Source organism: Pagrus pagrus, assembly GCF_965226575.1.
Source record: "Pagrus pagrus genome assembly, chromosome: 24".
Classification (NCBI taxonomy): domain Eukaryota; kingdom Metazoa; phylum Chordata; class Actinopteri; order Spariformes; family Sparidae; genus Pagrus; species Pagrus pagrus.
The window spans coordinates 11,697,787-11,712,814 of record NC_140206.1 but is presented as its reverse complement, the minus strand read 5'-3'; the positions used below and the strand labels follow the sequence as shown (position 1 = coordinate 11,712,814).

Genomic DNA, 15,028 nt, shown 5'->3' with positions numbered 1-15,028 from the left:
TATGTAGTTTTAGCAAAGAAACTTTAATCAGAAGAGAAACATCTTCATTGACTGTTAACTAAACAAACAAACTCTCTTTGTTTTCACGACTGGATAAACTGAATAAACAAACTGACCTTAAAGGACAACACAATTTATACTGTTTTACTTTGTTTATATGTGGCGGACCCTGCCACCTTTTCTAGCTTCAAACAGTGTTCTGGTGACCTTATTTTCCTCTGAGAACAGCTTGTTTAATCAGTTATGGACAAAATAAATATTTCTGAGTTAGTATTATTACCTCATTAATATTGTTAATATTAAAATTCTGAGTTTGAATTTCTTCTCCAAAACTACATAGTGGCCCTTTAACTAAAATTACCAATAGAAAGCGAATAACACTTCTAATGATGATGATGACATCTATGTATCGTGTTGCAAAGATATACATCCTGAAGTTAGCATGCTAACTAACTAGCTCCAAGTTCCTGTGCTAGTGGTGTAAACATGCTGAGCTAAATCGCTAACGTGAGAAGTTAGTGCTTAATTGAGCAATAAGCTGACCCGTGTTTGTTTTGAGTCCGACAGGTTGTCAATTCTTACATATTGCACCTTTAAAAATATTGAAGACGCCACAATAAAAGATGGACTTTGCATTCACAGCTACTAATAATTAACTCTTTGCAGCTACTATGACTCTACCCAACAATAGCAGTAACATGCCGTATCTATTCAACTTGTATTCTCCTTTAAGGATCAGCCTGTCTTACCTTGGCATCGCCTATCTGCCTCCCCTGTCCAAAGTCCTGCCTGGGCTGCTTTTTGATAAGGTAGGCACCACTGGCATCACGGTCACTCTGCTCCACACCTTGACACGCTCCACCATCTCAGGACGACCCATCGTTTGACCTCTTCAGCCAGAATGGACCCCTGTGAGGAGAACGTGTACGAGAACCCAGAGGCCACCTACCAGAACGAGTCGTCAGGTGTTTATGACTTGACCTACGAGACACCGTACGAAGAGCCGTCCGCCCTGACGGGAGGGTACATGAACGCTGGACGGGCCCCCAGTCCACCTGCTCTGCCCCCACCTCGCATCCCCACTGAGGAGAGGCGAGACAGTTCCTCCTCTTCCTCTTCCTCATCCTCATCGTCTCATTCCTCACATGCAGAAGATGAAGAGAAAGCTGAGGTGGAGGACTGGACGAGGGAGGAGGTGAAAGAGGAAAAGGAAGAGTCATCATCAGAAGAGGAGAAAGTAGAGGTGGAGGAGGTGGTGGAGAAGTTGGAGGAGTTGCAGCAGAGCAGCACAGTGCTGAATTGGGAGCTGGGGTCTCCTGAGGCCGATGTGGACGGGGAAAGGTCATCACGCAGGTCCTCCTCTTCGTCTTCATCATCTTCATCGGCCTCTGAGAAGGAGGAAGCTGAGGAGAAGGCAGAGTCTGGAGAGGGGGAACTGAAAGTCACACTTTATGTGAAGGTAAGGAAGAAGAGGGTCGGATTCATTACATTCTCTGATTTACTTCAGTTTAAACTCTGGCTGTGCACATATTGCACACACCCACACACACAAAGTCATGTAGCCTGCATGCCCCAAACCTATAAACTGTCTTTGAACCGGCCTCATAAATCTCAGCCGTAATCACGTTCATATCAGTAGCAAGTGTGCAAGGTCAGTGTGTGTGTGAGGAATGTGATTGTGGCACATCCAGAGTTGGACTTCATGCCCCGTTGTTCGGGCCCTGTACACACCTGACTGGGGCTGTTCACACATACATTTCTATTTATAGGTCGTCATGTTTAGTCATTCCTGTATGCATGTGAGCGTCAGAGTCAGTGAGTGTGTGTGTGTGTGTGTGTGTGTGTGTGTGTGTGTGTGTTACTGTGTTTCTAAATATAAGTTGAACTGACAAGAATGTTCTGACTCAGTGCTGGGATAGTTGGGGATGGTTCCCGTCGCACGGCCATGTGATCTATCTATCTATCTATCTATCTATCTATAAGCAAACACACCCAAACATACTCACTAACTGTACTTATTACATAATCTGGCATGATCCTCACAACAGTCCACTTGCACTGGAACATCATAAATATGACACTTTGAAACTACACCTATAACAATATAACCCTGAGGTCATGGCGGTACAATGAGAGTGAGAGCACCAAGCTAAGCGGGCTCCAAACTATTTTAATGCTGTCTTTTTCAAATGTTCCCTTGAAGTGTTAGCATTGCGTTAGCATTGGAGCCTTGCTTGAATTACTCAGTAGCATACTTATTGAATATAAAGACAAATCTAGCAAATTTAACATCGTCAAATGTCACTTCACCTCAGTTACAACATTAGCAGTGGGCTATGATTCAAGCGTTAGCTAGCTAAAATTTAAGTACCATTATAGTAAGGCACCCTTTATTTAAGTTAAGAAGCTATAAGTAATGACTATGTTAATGGTTAACAAATCATTGTATCTAATACTTTATAGATCATGTAGAAGCTTTATAAAGACAACTTGTGACACTTGCTTTAGCTTTTTAGCTAGCTTTTAAATTTGTTGAATTCCTCTTTTGGCATCTTGGCCTAAATACATGATAAATACAAATATATAAATATAAATACAATGCACATGAAAATAGATACTTTTATTCTGCACCTTTCTCCAAGCTCTGTAGATGTATTTTTAATTTTTTTTAAGGATCTGTCTTAGAGAGCTAGCTAAAAAGACACAGCTATGCTAAAAGATGTTTCCCATGACCTGGCTATCGAAAGGTTATTCTTGTCTATAGCTTGTAACTGATCTATGAAGCACGATTAATAATTAATAACCATTAATAAAGACATTAATCACACCTCATAAACCCTACCTAAACATTGCTTTATAGATTGTGGTAATGGAACATTAACTTGACAGTAAAATATTATACATCTCTTATACCAAGCCGCATCGTACAAGGGATAAAGCAGAGATATGAAGCTGCAATTTGTGAGTACTCTAGGATAAAGTCCTAGAGTCTTGGTGATGTATTACATCAGGTACATGTATTAAGCAGCCTGTGTTTGAGCTTAAATGTCTATCAGGTTACATGATCTAAATCTTTTAAAATGGATTTTAAAGAGATCTGGCTTCATTTTGAGAAAATGCTCAGTGATTACCTAAAACATCTGGGCACTAGTTTTTTAGCAAATGTTGAACAAACAGTAAGAAATAGCACATTTGTTCGGGACTACTTTCAGCTGCGGATGAATCCACATTTCGTGCTTTAGCATGTACAGCACCAGTGTATTTGGGATCAATTCCAAACTTCACTACATTACTCCACACCATGGGACCTACGGGTGCTGATGAGTCTGACATGGAGACGATGACTCTCTATGATTCAAAGTCACCCGGTTGTGATGTCAATCAGAGCACTAAGGGGTGGGAGGAGCGGGGCACCCTTGGGTGACTTGCTCTGCCCTTTCCCTCCTCGCTGCATTAACGCTTTCAGTGACACCCCCTCTCCACCCCACCTAAGGGGGTTATTTTTTGCCCGTCACTGTCACGCCCCACTGCTGAGGCCTCGGGTACAAATTGGACCTCTCTCTCACACACACACACACACACACTCTCTCTCTCTCTTTTCCCTACACACACTCTCTTTGGCGTTCGTCCTCAGCTGACACTCTGACACAGCTGCTATGGGACCGAGCAGACTTCACCACATGGACCTGGAGTAAAAATCTGCTGTAAACTGAAACGGCTTACACACACACACACACGCACACACACACACACGCACACAGAGACAAACACATCTACACACTTGTGGAAGCAAAACACACAAGCAAAGCGTGTTTCTCTTGACCATGACGGATACTGCAGCCGAGGAGGACAAGGACCCTGATATTGAGCTATTTGTCAAGGTGGGGAGTTGTGTGTTTGTGTGTGTGTGTGTGTGTTTTGGTGTTTGCAGAGTTTGTGATGAACACAAACTCGACACTAGATCAGTTTTCTCTTTTCAGCAAACTTCACTATCTCACCCCACACACTTGTTATTTTTGTGTATGACAAAATTTCCACTGCATCTGTGAAATACTTGTTGTGTGTGTTGTGTGTGTGTGTATGTTGGGGATGGCTCCTTTAAGCGTGTGCATGCCATGTTTTTGTTGTTGTGTGCTGATTTTTCCGTGTGTTAACCTGACACCCACGTGCATAGACAATCTCTCTCTTTCTCTCTCCCATGAATTATTGCTGGGGTCCTTTCAGTGTCGGGAACAGCGGCTTTAAATGGTCCAATGTTATGATACAATAAGTATTATTATGTATTTATATGTATGCATGTGTGCACTTTCCATTTGTTAGCTGACCAACACAGTTTAGACATACTGCTCTCTAACAGTCATTCACTGAAAAAAAGGCAGTATATATTGTGACAGACTGTTGAAATGACTGTATGTGAAAAAATATTCAAGGGATTAGTAGAAAAAGTTGGAAAACACACTTTTTCTGGGAGGGTTGGATGAGAATGTCGATACCACTTTCATATGTGAATGCTAAATATGAAGCTACAGTCAGCAGCTACATTTGAATCAGTGGTAAACAGCTACTAGAGCTAACAAAATCTGCCTGTTATCAACCATAAAGCTAATTAACTAGTTATATATGGTTTGCTTTATCTAATAATAATAATAATAATAATAATACAAAAATGTGTTTTAATGGTTGTGTGTTATTTCTTGGCTGGACAGATGGTGTTTTCTCCACATATGCTTCTGTTTCTTGTTGTTCATCTTTATGCTAAGCTAAGCTAACTGGCTTCTGGCTGTACTTTCCCATTTGACTTATAGATATGAGAGTGTTAATAACGTTCTCATCTATGTCTTGGCAAAAAATTCATATGACTTTCTATTGTTTTTTTCAATACACATATTTTGTTTTAGCTCCTCAACTACAATTGATTCATAGTCAACATTTTTGCTTAATGCATGCAGCACAGTATTGTAATCAAGCCACTATTGCTAATTTAACTAGACTGCTTTTCTAACTAAGTTGCATATTGTACTGAAAGAAATGGACAGCAATGGCTGCACGGAGGGATAGCAATGCTTCATTTAAATGTTCAAAACACCACAGCATGTTTTATACAGTAGTTAGCTCTTATGTAAATTATACATGATTCCTAGTAAATGGGTTTAAAAGTGTTTTCTGTACACAGCAAATCTGCCAAATGGGGTCAGATGACCAGACTCGGCTTCTCGGGAATTTCATAAAACACGTTTTGAACCACACGACTTCTTTTGATTGACAGAAAAGTATCATGGCGGGACAGGAGGCTGTATGATTTCTATAGCTGATACACTACTTCAGTATTATAGGAACAAGAAGTCCAAACGGGCAGTGAGGCGGCTAATGGAAGCAGTGTGGATTATTCATGTTGGACTCGGTGTCTGATTTCAGTGTCCTGTTGCAGCTTTGCGCACACACACATACTCAAGCACACACACACGCATTCATCCTACTGTATTTGATCATAGGCCAATTATAAATGCAAGTACAGTATGTACACGCACAGACCCGACCTCAAACCCACTACTTCAAACTATAAGGTACTGATTCTTCTTCTTGTAGAAGTTGCAACTTGATTAATTGATTGAAGTGTTTGCGTTGCGTATGTGTGTGAATCAGTGTATTACAGTCATTAAGGAGTGTGTGCATGTATGAGTACAGGAGTAGGGCAGCATATGAGGGCTAAGGAATATGTGTGTCTGGACTCGTTTTTAATTCTTCATGTATCTGTATTGGTGTGTGTGTGCAGGCTGGGAGTGATGGCGAGAGCATTGGAAACTGTCCCTTCTCACAGCGCCTCTTTATGATCCTCTGGCTGAAAGGCGTAGTCTTCAATGTCACCACTGTCGACCTCAAGAGGTAATACTAATATCATATTATAGCTCTATAATATTACAGTAAAACACTCAGAATAGAGGATAGAAGATCAATATTAGCTCTAGCTTTACACAGTTCTGGTGGGCAAACCGAAGAGATACAAAACTTGAAGAGAAAATTGAAGAAATGTTTGTTAAAGCTGCTATGATCAATATTTTTTGGACTGTATTAAAATTGAATTAAAGGTCAAACTTTTAAATCCACAGAGAATTATCATCAAACTCTGCAATTCCCATTAGCCCTATGAAGCGTTTTAGCATCTCTCAGCTCATTATTTTGGTCTTCTTGCAGACATCTTTACTGTTTCAGTTCACTCTCTTTATTCTGACTTTTTCCAGCTCCAGCAGGTAGATGTTATCAGTAAAGAAGCTTTAATAAACCTACTGTAAGCAGTCAAACAGCAGACAAAGTTAGGAACAAGTTGGTTAGCATAGTGTAGCACTTAGAGCCACATATTACCCTTAGGAGATAATGGAGACAAATAAAGTAGAGTAAATATTGGATTTACATCCAAAAGAACACCTGAATGCTAATGTAGCTCTGTGTTTGCTAGGCAGCTCAATGCTAAAAACTGCCACATCAACCTAAAATGTGCTAACATGTCAGTATTATCTTCCCAGGGGCCAAAAAAAGCAGGTTTATACAGATACTTTAAAAAGTAATGACCAAATTTCCCTCCGCCTCGACTGCACTTTGAGGCTAATGCTACCATGCTAGCACACTTTCAATACTTGCATAAAATGCTAAATGTGACAGGCTGTATATATGCCCAGTGGATACAAGATACATGAAAGCAGGGTTAAAGTATATTACAAGTAGCTAAACTAGATGTTTAGCTTAGGCTACAGTAGCGGTCTAGCACTTTAGCAAAGTAAATTTTCATCTCCAGGTTAAAAGATTCTCTCTTGTCCAACCTTAGGTTAAAGACCGGATCATTTCGAAAGTAATAACCTAATTTTTTTCAGCCATAGAATGATAGAAATGCTAGCATGAAACACTAAATTTTACATGCTAATTGGCTAATATAACATGCTAATTCATGTTCAAAAGGATTGTTCCATATGGTGCAGGGAATGTTTTCAAATATTGTGGTTTTCATGGCTTAATCCTTATTTAAATCACATACTTGTACCCTGTTGTTATATATGGGACATTCAAAAAACGTTGTAAACATATGTAGTTGTTTCAATTGTTTACATTTCTTTCTAGAATTGCATGGACCTACTGTAGCTTACTGTGCGACTAAGCAGCTAACAGATAGCTTAAGAGCAGCTTTCACACATGCATTTAATTATAGTGTGGCTCCAAGCACTGCTTGGAGAATTACATGAAGGTAATAAAGAAATTCTCAGAGGGTCACATTTAAAAACATTTTATTTTAAAGAGGACTTTTTATTGGGAAATGAGCCCCATGGTAGTTAGCGTTTTGCAGCAATAGCTACCTTGGCTGAATAGATAAAGAAATAAAGGGGCATTTGTTTACTGGTGATATTAACAGTGAAATAGTATTTCATAACACGTTTATAGTAGAGGTTGTAAAAGGGTTCCACTCTGATTAGGAAACCAGCTGACCTGCACAACCTGGCTCCAGGGACACACCCGCCCTTCCTCACCTTCCAGGGGGAGGTCCTCACCGACGTCAACAAAATAGAGGAGTACCTGGAGGCGGAGCTTGCTCCACCAAAGTAGGCATCACAATCACACACAAGAATAGGAAACAGGGCGAGCAACATCCTGACTAACAACATGGTAACGTTTTGTATTTTAGGTATCCCAAACTTGCAGCAAAGAATCGTGAATCCAACACGGCAGGAAATGACACGTTTGCCAGGTTCTCTGCTTACGTCAAAAACACAAGGCCGGATAAAAATCGTGGTAAGCACAAATCAGTATGTAACAGATATATATAAGGATCCCAACACAATGCACTGGTTTATCAACTTTCCTGACCTCATGATATGTGGTTCATGTGTGTTCCAGCATTGGAGCAGAGTCTAGACAAGGCCCTGGCCAAGCTGGACGAGTATCTGATGAGCCCCCTTCCTGACGAGGGTCATTCAGGAGAATCCAGACGCAAATACCTGGACGGAGACGAACTGACGCTGGCTGACTGCAACCTTCTGCCCAAACTTCATGTTATCAAGGTAACCTGCTTTCGGCTTTGTTCATGTTGACCTTACGAATCTGCCTTTGACTGTAACTTACTTGACAATATCTTGTTTTTTGCCAGGTGGTTGCGAAGAAGTACAGAAAGTATGACATCCCGTCTGAATTCAGGGGGGTGTGGCGTTACCTTACCAACGCCTACGAACGAGATGAGTTCACCAACACATGCGCTTCTAATGAGGAAATCGAGCTAGCCTATAAGGATGTTGCGAAGAGGTTGGGGAAATGAATGCACCACAGCCACAGTCACTTTAGTGCCCCCTCCCCCCTGTTTATTGTCTGGTAATGGTAATTGTTCTGTTGATATTTCTCCAAAGAATAATGTGATTTTCATTTATTGAGGAAAAAAAGTTTGTAAATGACCGTTCATTAAACCCCTCCCCTGAGCAGGGATCGTCCAATCACAGATGAGCAAGTGTAGCCAGGATCAGTGGGGTCTATCAAGCTTTGGATTTCTCAGCATGGTAAAGGTGCAGTCCCTTTTTAGAACTAGCTCCTGGATCATCCTCTTCATTGGATTTGTTTACACTCAAGCAACTCCAGACGATCTTAACCGAGATAGCGTTAGCTATGTTTGCTAAACACATCAGTAATTCCAAATCCTCAAAGCTGTTTCTGTCCCAGCGGTTAAAGTGAAACCTACTATTTTACATTATAAGGTGTGTAAGCTAATTAGCCAAACAGTGTTATATTAGAAATTAAATCTTCTAAAGTCTTTTAGCATTATATTGTGTATGTGGCTATTGAGTGCTCATGAGATAACCACTTTAAAAGATTCTGGTTTTAAAGGTGCAATATGTAACAATTGGCTACATGTTGACTATATCAAATATGGGACAGCTTATCACCAGAGTAACGACTAACCGTAGCTGCCCTTAGCTTGTTAGCTCAGTTAGCCGTGCAGCTATAGTGGTTTGGGCTAGGAGCTCGGGGATCAGGGGACTAGCATAGGGGCTTTGGACCAGGATGTGCTGTGCTAGCTGGTTCACATAACTTAGCTAGATATCTCTACACAAGTTAGACATCACACAATACATTTATTTCAACTACAATTCTTGCACATAGCTCCTTTTAAAAAGAGTCACCTAAAAAGTCAAAGGTTAAAAAGCTGAGTTCTCTAACTACTAACTGAGCTAATAGCTAGCTAGCTCCTTTCAGCGCTATTTAAGCCGGCAAAATTGACGCTAGCCGGCTAGAAATGAGAAGCCTGCTTTTGTCCACTTATGTCTGAAATAAATGAGCCATTGTTTTAGAAGTTACCCAGAATTATTGGTGGTAAAAACATCCATCAGCTGCTTACATGCGAGAATGGAAAGCTTGACAGGCGTAGTAACCGAGGGTGGTGGGGGACATGTCAAAAGCTAAGAGGTGGAGTATTATGCCTTTCTGCTCACAGTTAATCTGCTTATTAAACCCTGATAATTTCATGTCATGAATTTTCTTTTTACATATGTATTATTAATAATTGGAAGCATAAAGCAGGGTTTGATTGTTTCTTCTGTGGCTTTTGTTGTATTATATATATTGCAGGGTCGAATTAGACAAGAAAGGCTTGTTGGATTATACTGTTAAGAATGTGTTTCAGCCAAAGTGATTTGTCTTTTATTGGTGCAGTGTAGACTTTATAGACACAGCGCCCTCCATTTCTTAACGAGGCAATGACTGACCTGTTCAGCTTTGTGCTTATTCACCCGCTTCGGCTGCGCAACGAAGATTACCAATCTCCTCCAAAATCACACTTTTACAACTTCACACCACAGTTTATGCCTCACGCTATCACACTCTCACAGTATTTTCCAGATTGACAGTCCACAGTTAAGTCATTCGGTTTGATGAGAAGAAAAAGCACCCAAACAACCCAGTTTCACCCCAGCTGCTGTGTCGTCATGTTATTTAATGAATGTAATTTTAATCACGAGTGCCTTAGTGGGAATCAAGCTCTCTCTCTCTCTGTCTCTTCTGCCTTCAGCTCTTTGTGTCTGTACAGTAAATTATGTTTGAATATAATATGAATGTGAATTATTGATGTCACCAGAGGGCTCCTCATGCCCCATGGAGCCGTGTGATTATAATATAAATTTAATATTTCTGTAAATGATTGTAGCTCGACTATATTAATATTCTTCCTGATGATTAGAACCATGAACCCACTTGTGTATATGCTTATTTGAATAATAAATCTATTTTCTCAGAGACTAAGCTTGGGATGTTGTGTTTTCCTACACTGGAAAGTGTCTCACTGATGTATGAATGTGGTTTATGCAGACAAGAAAATGGATATTGACTGTGTGTCTCCCGGCGAAGGCGTTATTGTGTCACATAGTGCAAAGAAACAGCAATATGAGAAACCTGTCTAACTGATTTGTTTATGGAAATGCATGCAAAGTTATCTAAGGCGTGTCGTGCTGATAAGTAAATCTCTCTCATCTATGAAATATACTCATGCCGAGACACATGCATTTAGCAATTTCCTGCACATGTGACCTCTCGCCATCACTGGTTCCCATAAACAGACACACACAAAGGGAAACCTCGAAAGCAAAGACCTGAGGATGAACAATGCATTTCCCTGAAGGCGCTGCGGTGTACACAGCTTTTCCTCCACCTTTTGCTTTCAGTGTTTGTTATCTCCTCACAGCAGGTCCCTTCTCCTTCCTGTGGTTGTGAAGCAGAAGCTTTCTTGTATTTGCACCTCACAGTTATCTATTTCTTATGGTCTGAACACAGCTTTATGTAGTGGCATCAGTGGACCATCTGTAAAACTTTAGATCTACTTTTCACAGTAATTATCAGTGGAGGCAGAAGATGAAAAAGCATGCAGAGCAGGTGTTAAAAAGTCAAAAATGAACTGGAAGTGCCTGTAGCATCAGACAGCCAGCAGATGGCAGTAAACACAAAGCTTTTATTGGTCTGTGATGAACTGAATACATAGTTAGGGATCGTCCTGTTTTATGTCTCCTCTTTCTGTTTAACAACCTTGATGTGGAAAGTGTTGCCACACAGTTATATCCAGCACTCAGGCCTGGTAGTGATCAGAGGTTAAAGCAAGCTTCAGATAATAAAATGAAAGAATAACTCTGTTTCAACTGTCTAGTGTCTGATTTCTGTCCGTCCTTCACTCGGGTGATTTGCAAGTCATCTTAAATGTTGTGTTAGCCCTGCTGCTATATCTTGTTGGTGGCTTATTATTATGAAGATGTTACATTACTAGGGAGAAAAATCTGCATTTGAGAATATAATGTTTACCTTTCAATCAAAGTATTACAATGTAAACATTCAACCTCTTCATTCTGAAAATACCTAATCTTACAATTTGATATTCAACTAACTGCTCATGTATTCTGTCCCAAAAAAAAAGATTAGGATGTCAGGATGTGGTGAAAATAATTAAAAGGGCACCAGCTGTATGTGGTGGGACACCCGTGTGCAAAAAGGCACCTGAGAGGGCACTTTATTGTGTTTTATCTACCATAGGGGCATCCAAGTGGGCACTTTATTTTGTTTTATCTACCATAGAGGCATCCAAGTGGGCACTTTATTGTTTTTTATCTACCATAGGGACATCCAAGTGGGCACTTTATTTTGTTTTATCTACCATAGGGGCATCCGAGAGGGCACTTTATTTTGTTTTATCTACCATAGGGGCATCAGAGAGGGCACTTTCGCATTGTTTTTTGAACATGGGGGCACCAGGATGTGTAAATTCATCACCATACAAATTAAACCTTACTCTTAAGAATCCACTGCATGGATAAATATTGTTAATTGTTTTGAAATTGATGTCTTATTTAGGTAACAAATAAAAAGACAGACAGTCAAGTTTATTTTAACTTTATTAGTGTCCAACCCATGAGCCCTTTGAAAAGATGAAATGTTTCTTTAACAGGAAGAGAAAAACATTCTTTTGTAATTAGTGATCTCAAAAAAGTTTTTATTATTTTGAACTCAAAGGCGCAATATGTAAGAATTGGCCATCTCTCGATTTCATACTCCAAACAAATAGGGGGCAGCATATCATCAAATAACCGCTTACTGCTGCTAATTGTAGGTTCTGTTAGATAGGTCGCTCGATTAGATGTGCAGCTAGTGGTCTGGACCCTAAAGTAAACAAATTAAAGTAAAATATCATCTAGTTTTGTGTGAAACTGCTCAGTGACCTACATCGTCTCGCTCAACAAACGTCATCAACGCCAAGATGGCTGCCAACTGGGGTCAGAATAGGTACTGGTTAGCATGCTAACTCCAGTAGATATCTCAAAAGTGCTGTATTGTAGGCAACTGGACGTGTTTCAGTTTCTTGAAGACGTTTCACCTCTCATCCAAGAGGCTTCTTCAGTTCTAACTAACTGGAGAGGAGTTGCAGGCTTTTAAAACTCGTCCTTACAGAGACATTAGGGACATGCCTGAGCTCTGAGTTTCAGAGTCCTCAGGGCCACTTGTGTTTACCTCTTTGATAAAGTGTAAATACTCCCATTTCTTCATATTCTGTTGATAATTTTGAGTATGTATTTAAAATGTTAAATGTTGCACCTTTAAGACATTAAAACAAAAAATGCTCAATGCCCTGTGAGTTTTAGTTTAGTTTAGTTTACTTAGGTCATTTTCCAACTTATAAAAACGCAAATACACTGGTAGATAGACAATAAATTAACTTAATGATTCTAGCTTCAGAAAAACAAACAAACAAACAAACAAACAAACAGCAACTAGGAATATGCACATTTTTAAATATAAAAACCCCAAACTCATTTTATGTACACTCTGGTGTTCATACTTCTGTTTTATATTCGTAAATCATCCTGTGTTTAATACTTTTGTTTAATCTATTGTGTGTTTTACACAATATTAAATGCGTTAATAAAAGCTGGTCAAGGTGAGGCTATTTATATTTTAACTCTCTCCCTCAACGTTATTCTTCGTTTTTCTGCGGGCCGTGAACACGCACGCGGTCCCTTCACTGTCACTCTCGCTCTGCAAGTGGGCAGAGCGAACACATACAGAGGGCTCGTGCGCTGTGCCTGGAATCTCATCTCTCCAGTCCGCCCGACTCAAACGACGTCTCCTCTCGCCCTCTGCCCGGATTTTAACTCTCAGTCCCACTTTGTAGCACCACCGCGGGCTGCCGACGGGAACCGTTACAAAAGGTAAGCCCCTTTCTGTCAGCGTGACCGCTCCGGAGCTCGTTTTCTGCCCCATTGTCCAGGAAATAACGCTGGGAGAAGAGGCGCAGCATTTAGCTGTGCGTGCTCGGGGAGTGGGCGACTTGTCATTGCGGCGGTGTGTGTGTATGTGTGTATGTGAGTGTGTGTGTGTGTGTGTGTGTGTGTGTGTTTTGTTGTGAAATGAGTGGTGGTCGACCGAGGCTGCTAGTTGAATTAGCCGTCTGGAGCCTCAAAAACAAAGCTAATGCAGCCAGAAACTGCGGTAGCTTCCATGCGAGTCGGTTAGCCACTCTGGTAAAAGAGCTGGGTAGCTAACGTCAACGCTAGCTGATGTTTGTCTTTTAGGGAATCAGACGTTAATCGCCGCAGCGAGCAAGGGGGTCCCATTGTTATCACACGGCAGGGTTAGCTAGCTTATGAAAGAAGTGATAGTATCCCACTGTGATAATGCAAAAAAACTGACAGTATATTGATTATTATGTCCTCTGGCAGTATAGCATCAATCTAGCAGGATCATGTCTCGAACAGGTTGTTTAAGAATAAACTCCAAGTCATTACCAGCTACTTGTGACCAGGTGCTTGTTTACAGCAGTGTTAAGTTAATGACATACTTCAGAGCTATTATCTTTAATACACCACAAATATAGCTCCGAGATGTTTACCCAACCATGTGGTCAATATTCAGCAAGGAGGAAGCAGGTATCAGCTGCAGACAGTCCCTTGACAGTGTTGCACTTATTTGAGTTTCAACGGAAACAACTGGTGAAACAGGACCGAGGCATTTCACTGGAACTGGGAAGGCTGGGGATTTCTTTTCTCCCTCTCAGCTCCCACAGATGATGTTGCGTTTAGGTGACACAGTCTCAGATAACAGGCTGTGGAAGTTAATCGTGTTCATTTCATGTCCTGCAGGCCCACAGTGCTGGGGAAATGCTTAGCTGGAAAAATGGTAGGATCTGTATTTTGGGCTAGAATTACATGAATTAACACCTGTTTTAAAAAAATGAATCTAGGTTGAATATGAAAGAAAACGCCTTTGGTACTTTGCTCTAACTTGTGTAGTTTAATTATGTGCCTCACGTTTTTCAACCGGTTGTTTTAGGGCTGCAACTAAAGATGAATCTGCTGATTATTTTCACTATTAATCGATTCATCGCTTGGCCAACGTTGAAAAATTTTCATCGCATTGTCCTAGATCGCAGAGTGACATCCTTAAGGTAGGGGCCAATACTGATACCAATTATTAGTAATCAATAGGAGACAAACAACTGATATTTAGAGCAGATGTACAATACACATTGTACACATTACTATTTGTTTTGCAGTTGCAGATTATTCAGTGTTGATAGGTTTGTACTTGTGACATGTAACCAATTGAATAGTGTTCCCCGTCTGGTGACTACAGACAGCGAAAGGATGCTACATCAAAGCCGAAATTGCACATTTTTAACGCAGTTATTTTATCTGCGATTGCAGACAAAAAACACAGATGCATTTTAAAGTTACACTATGTAGTTTTGAGGGGAAATTATAATCAGAGAAGAAATAAACAAACAACCTGACCTTGATGACAACACAATTTCATATTGTTTTACTTTGTAGCTTCGAACAGTCTTCTGGACCTTAATTTCCTCTGAGAACAGCTTGTTTACTCAGTTATGAAAAACAATATATTTACGAGTTTGTATTATTACCTCATCAATATTGTAACTATTAAAATTTAATTTAATTTCTTCTTCAAAACAACATAGTGCCCCTTTAATCAGAAAAATGCTGAATATCTGCTCAGGCAATTAATC

The 15,028-nt window shown here is 40.3% G+C and overlaps 3 protein-coding genes across 3 annotated transcripts in view; all 3 read left to right on the top strand.

The window, feature by feature from the left end:
- Positions 1-842: 842 nt before the first annotated feature.
- LOC311252968 (uncharacterized protein) lies at positions 843-3,065 on the top strand (the record flags this gene model as incomplete). Its single annotated transcript, XM_084346631.1, has 2 exons — positions 843-1,459; positions 3,057-3,065. The coding sequence occupies exons 1-2, from the start codon at positions 902-904 to the stop codon at positions 3,063-3,065; spliced, it is 567 nt and encodes a 188-aa protein (XP_084202757.1). The 5' UTR covers positions 843-901.
- Positions 3,066-3,580: 515 nt separating this feature from the next.
- Positions 3,581-10,266, top strand: clic5a (chloride intracellular channel 5a). Its single transcript, XM_084346940.1, has 6 exons — positions 3,581-3,881; positions 5,774-5,883; positions 7,461-7,586; positions 7,670-7,776; positions 7,882-8,045; positions 8,132-10,266. Exons 1-6 carry the CDS (start codon positions 3,825-3,827, stop codon positions 8,294-8,296), a joined length of 729 nt encoding a protein of 242 aa, XP_084203066.1. The 5' UTR covers positions 3,581-3,824; the 3' UTR covers positions 8,297-10,266.
- Positions 10,267-13,059: 2,793 nt separating this feature from the next.
- mgat5 (alpha-1,6-mannosylglycoprotein 6-beta-N-acetylglucosaminyltransferase) overlaps positions 13,060-15,028 on the top strand; it is an 84,168-nt gene continuing 82,199 nt past the window's right edge. Inside the window, exon 1 of the mRNA XM_084347120.1 lies at positions 13,060-13,211. The gene's annotated coding sequence lies outside the window, so the exon portion shown is untranslated. The remainder of the gene's footprint in view (positions 13,212-15,028) is intronic.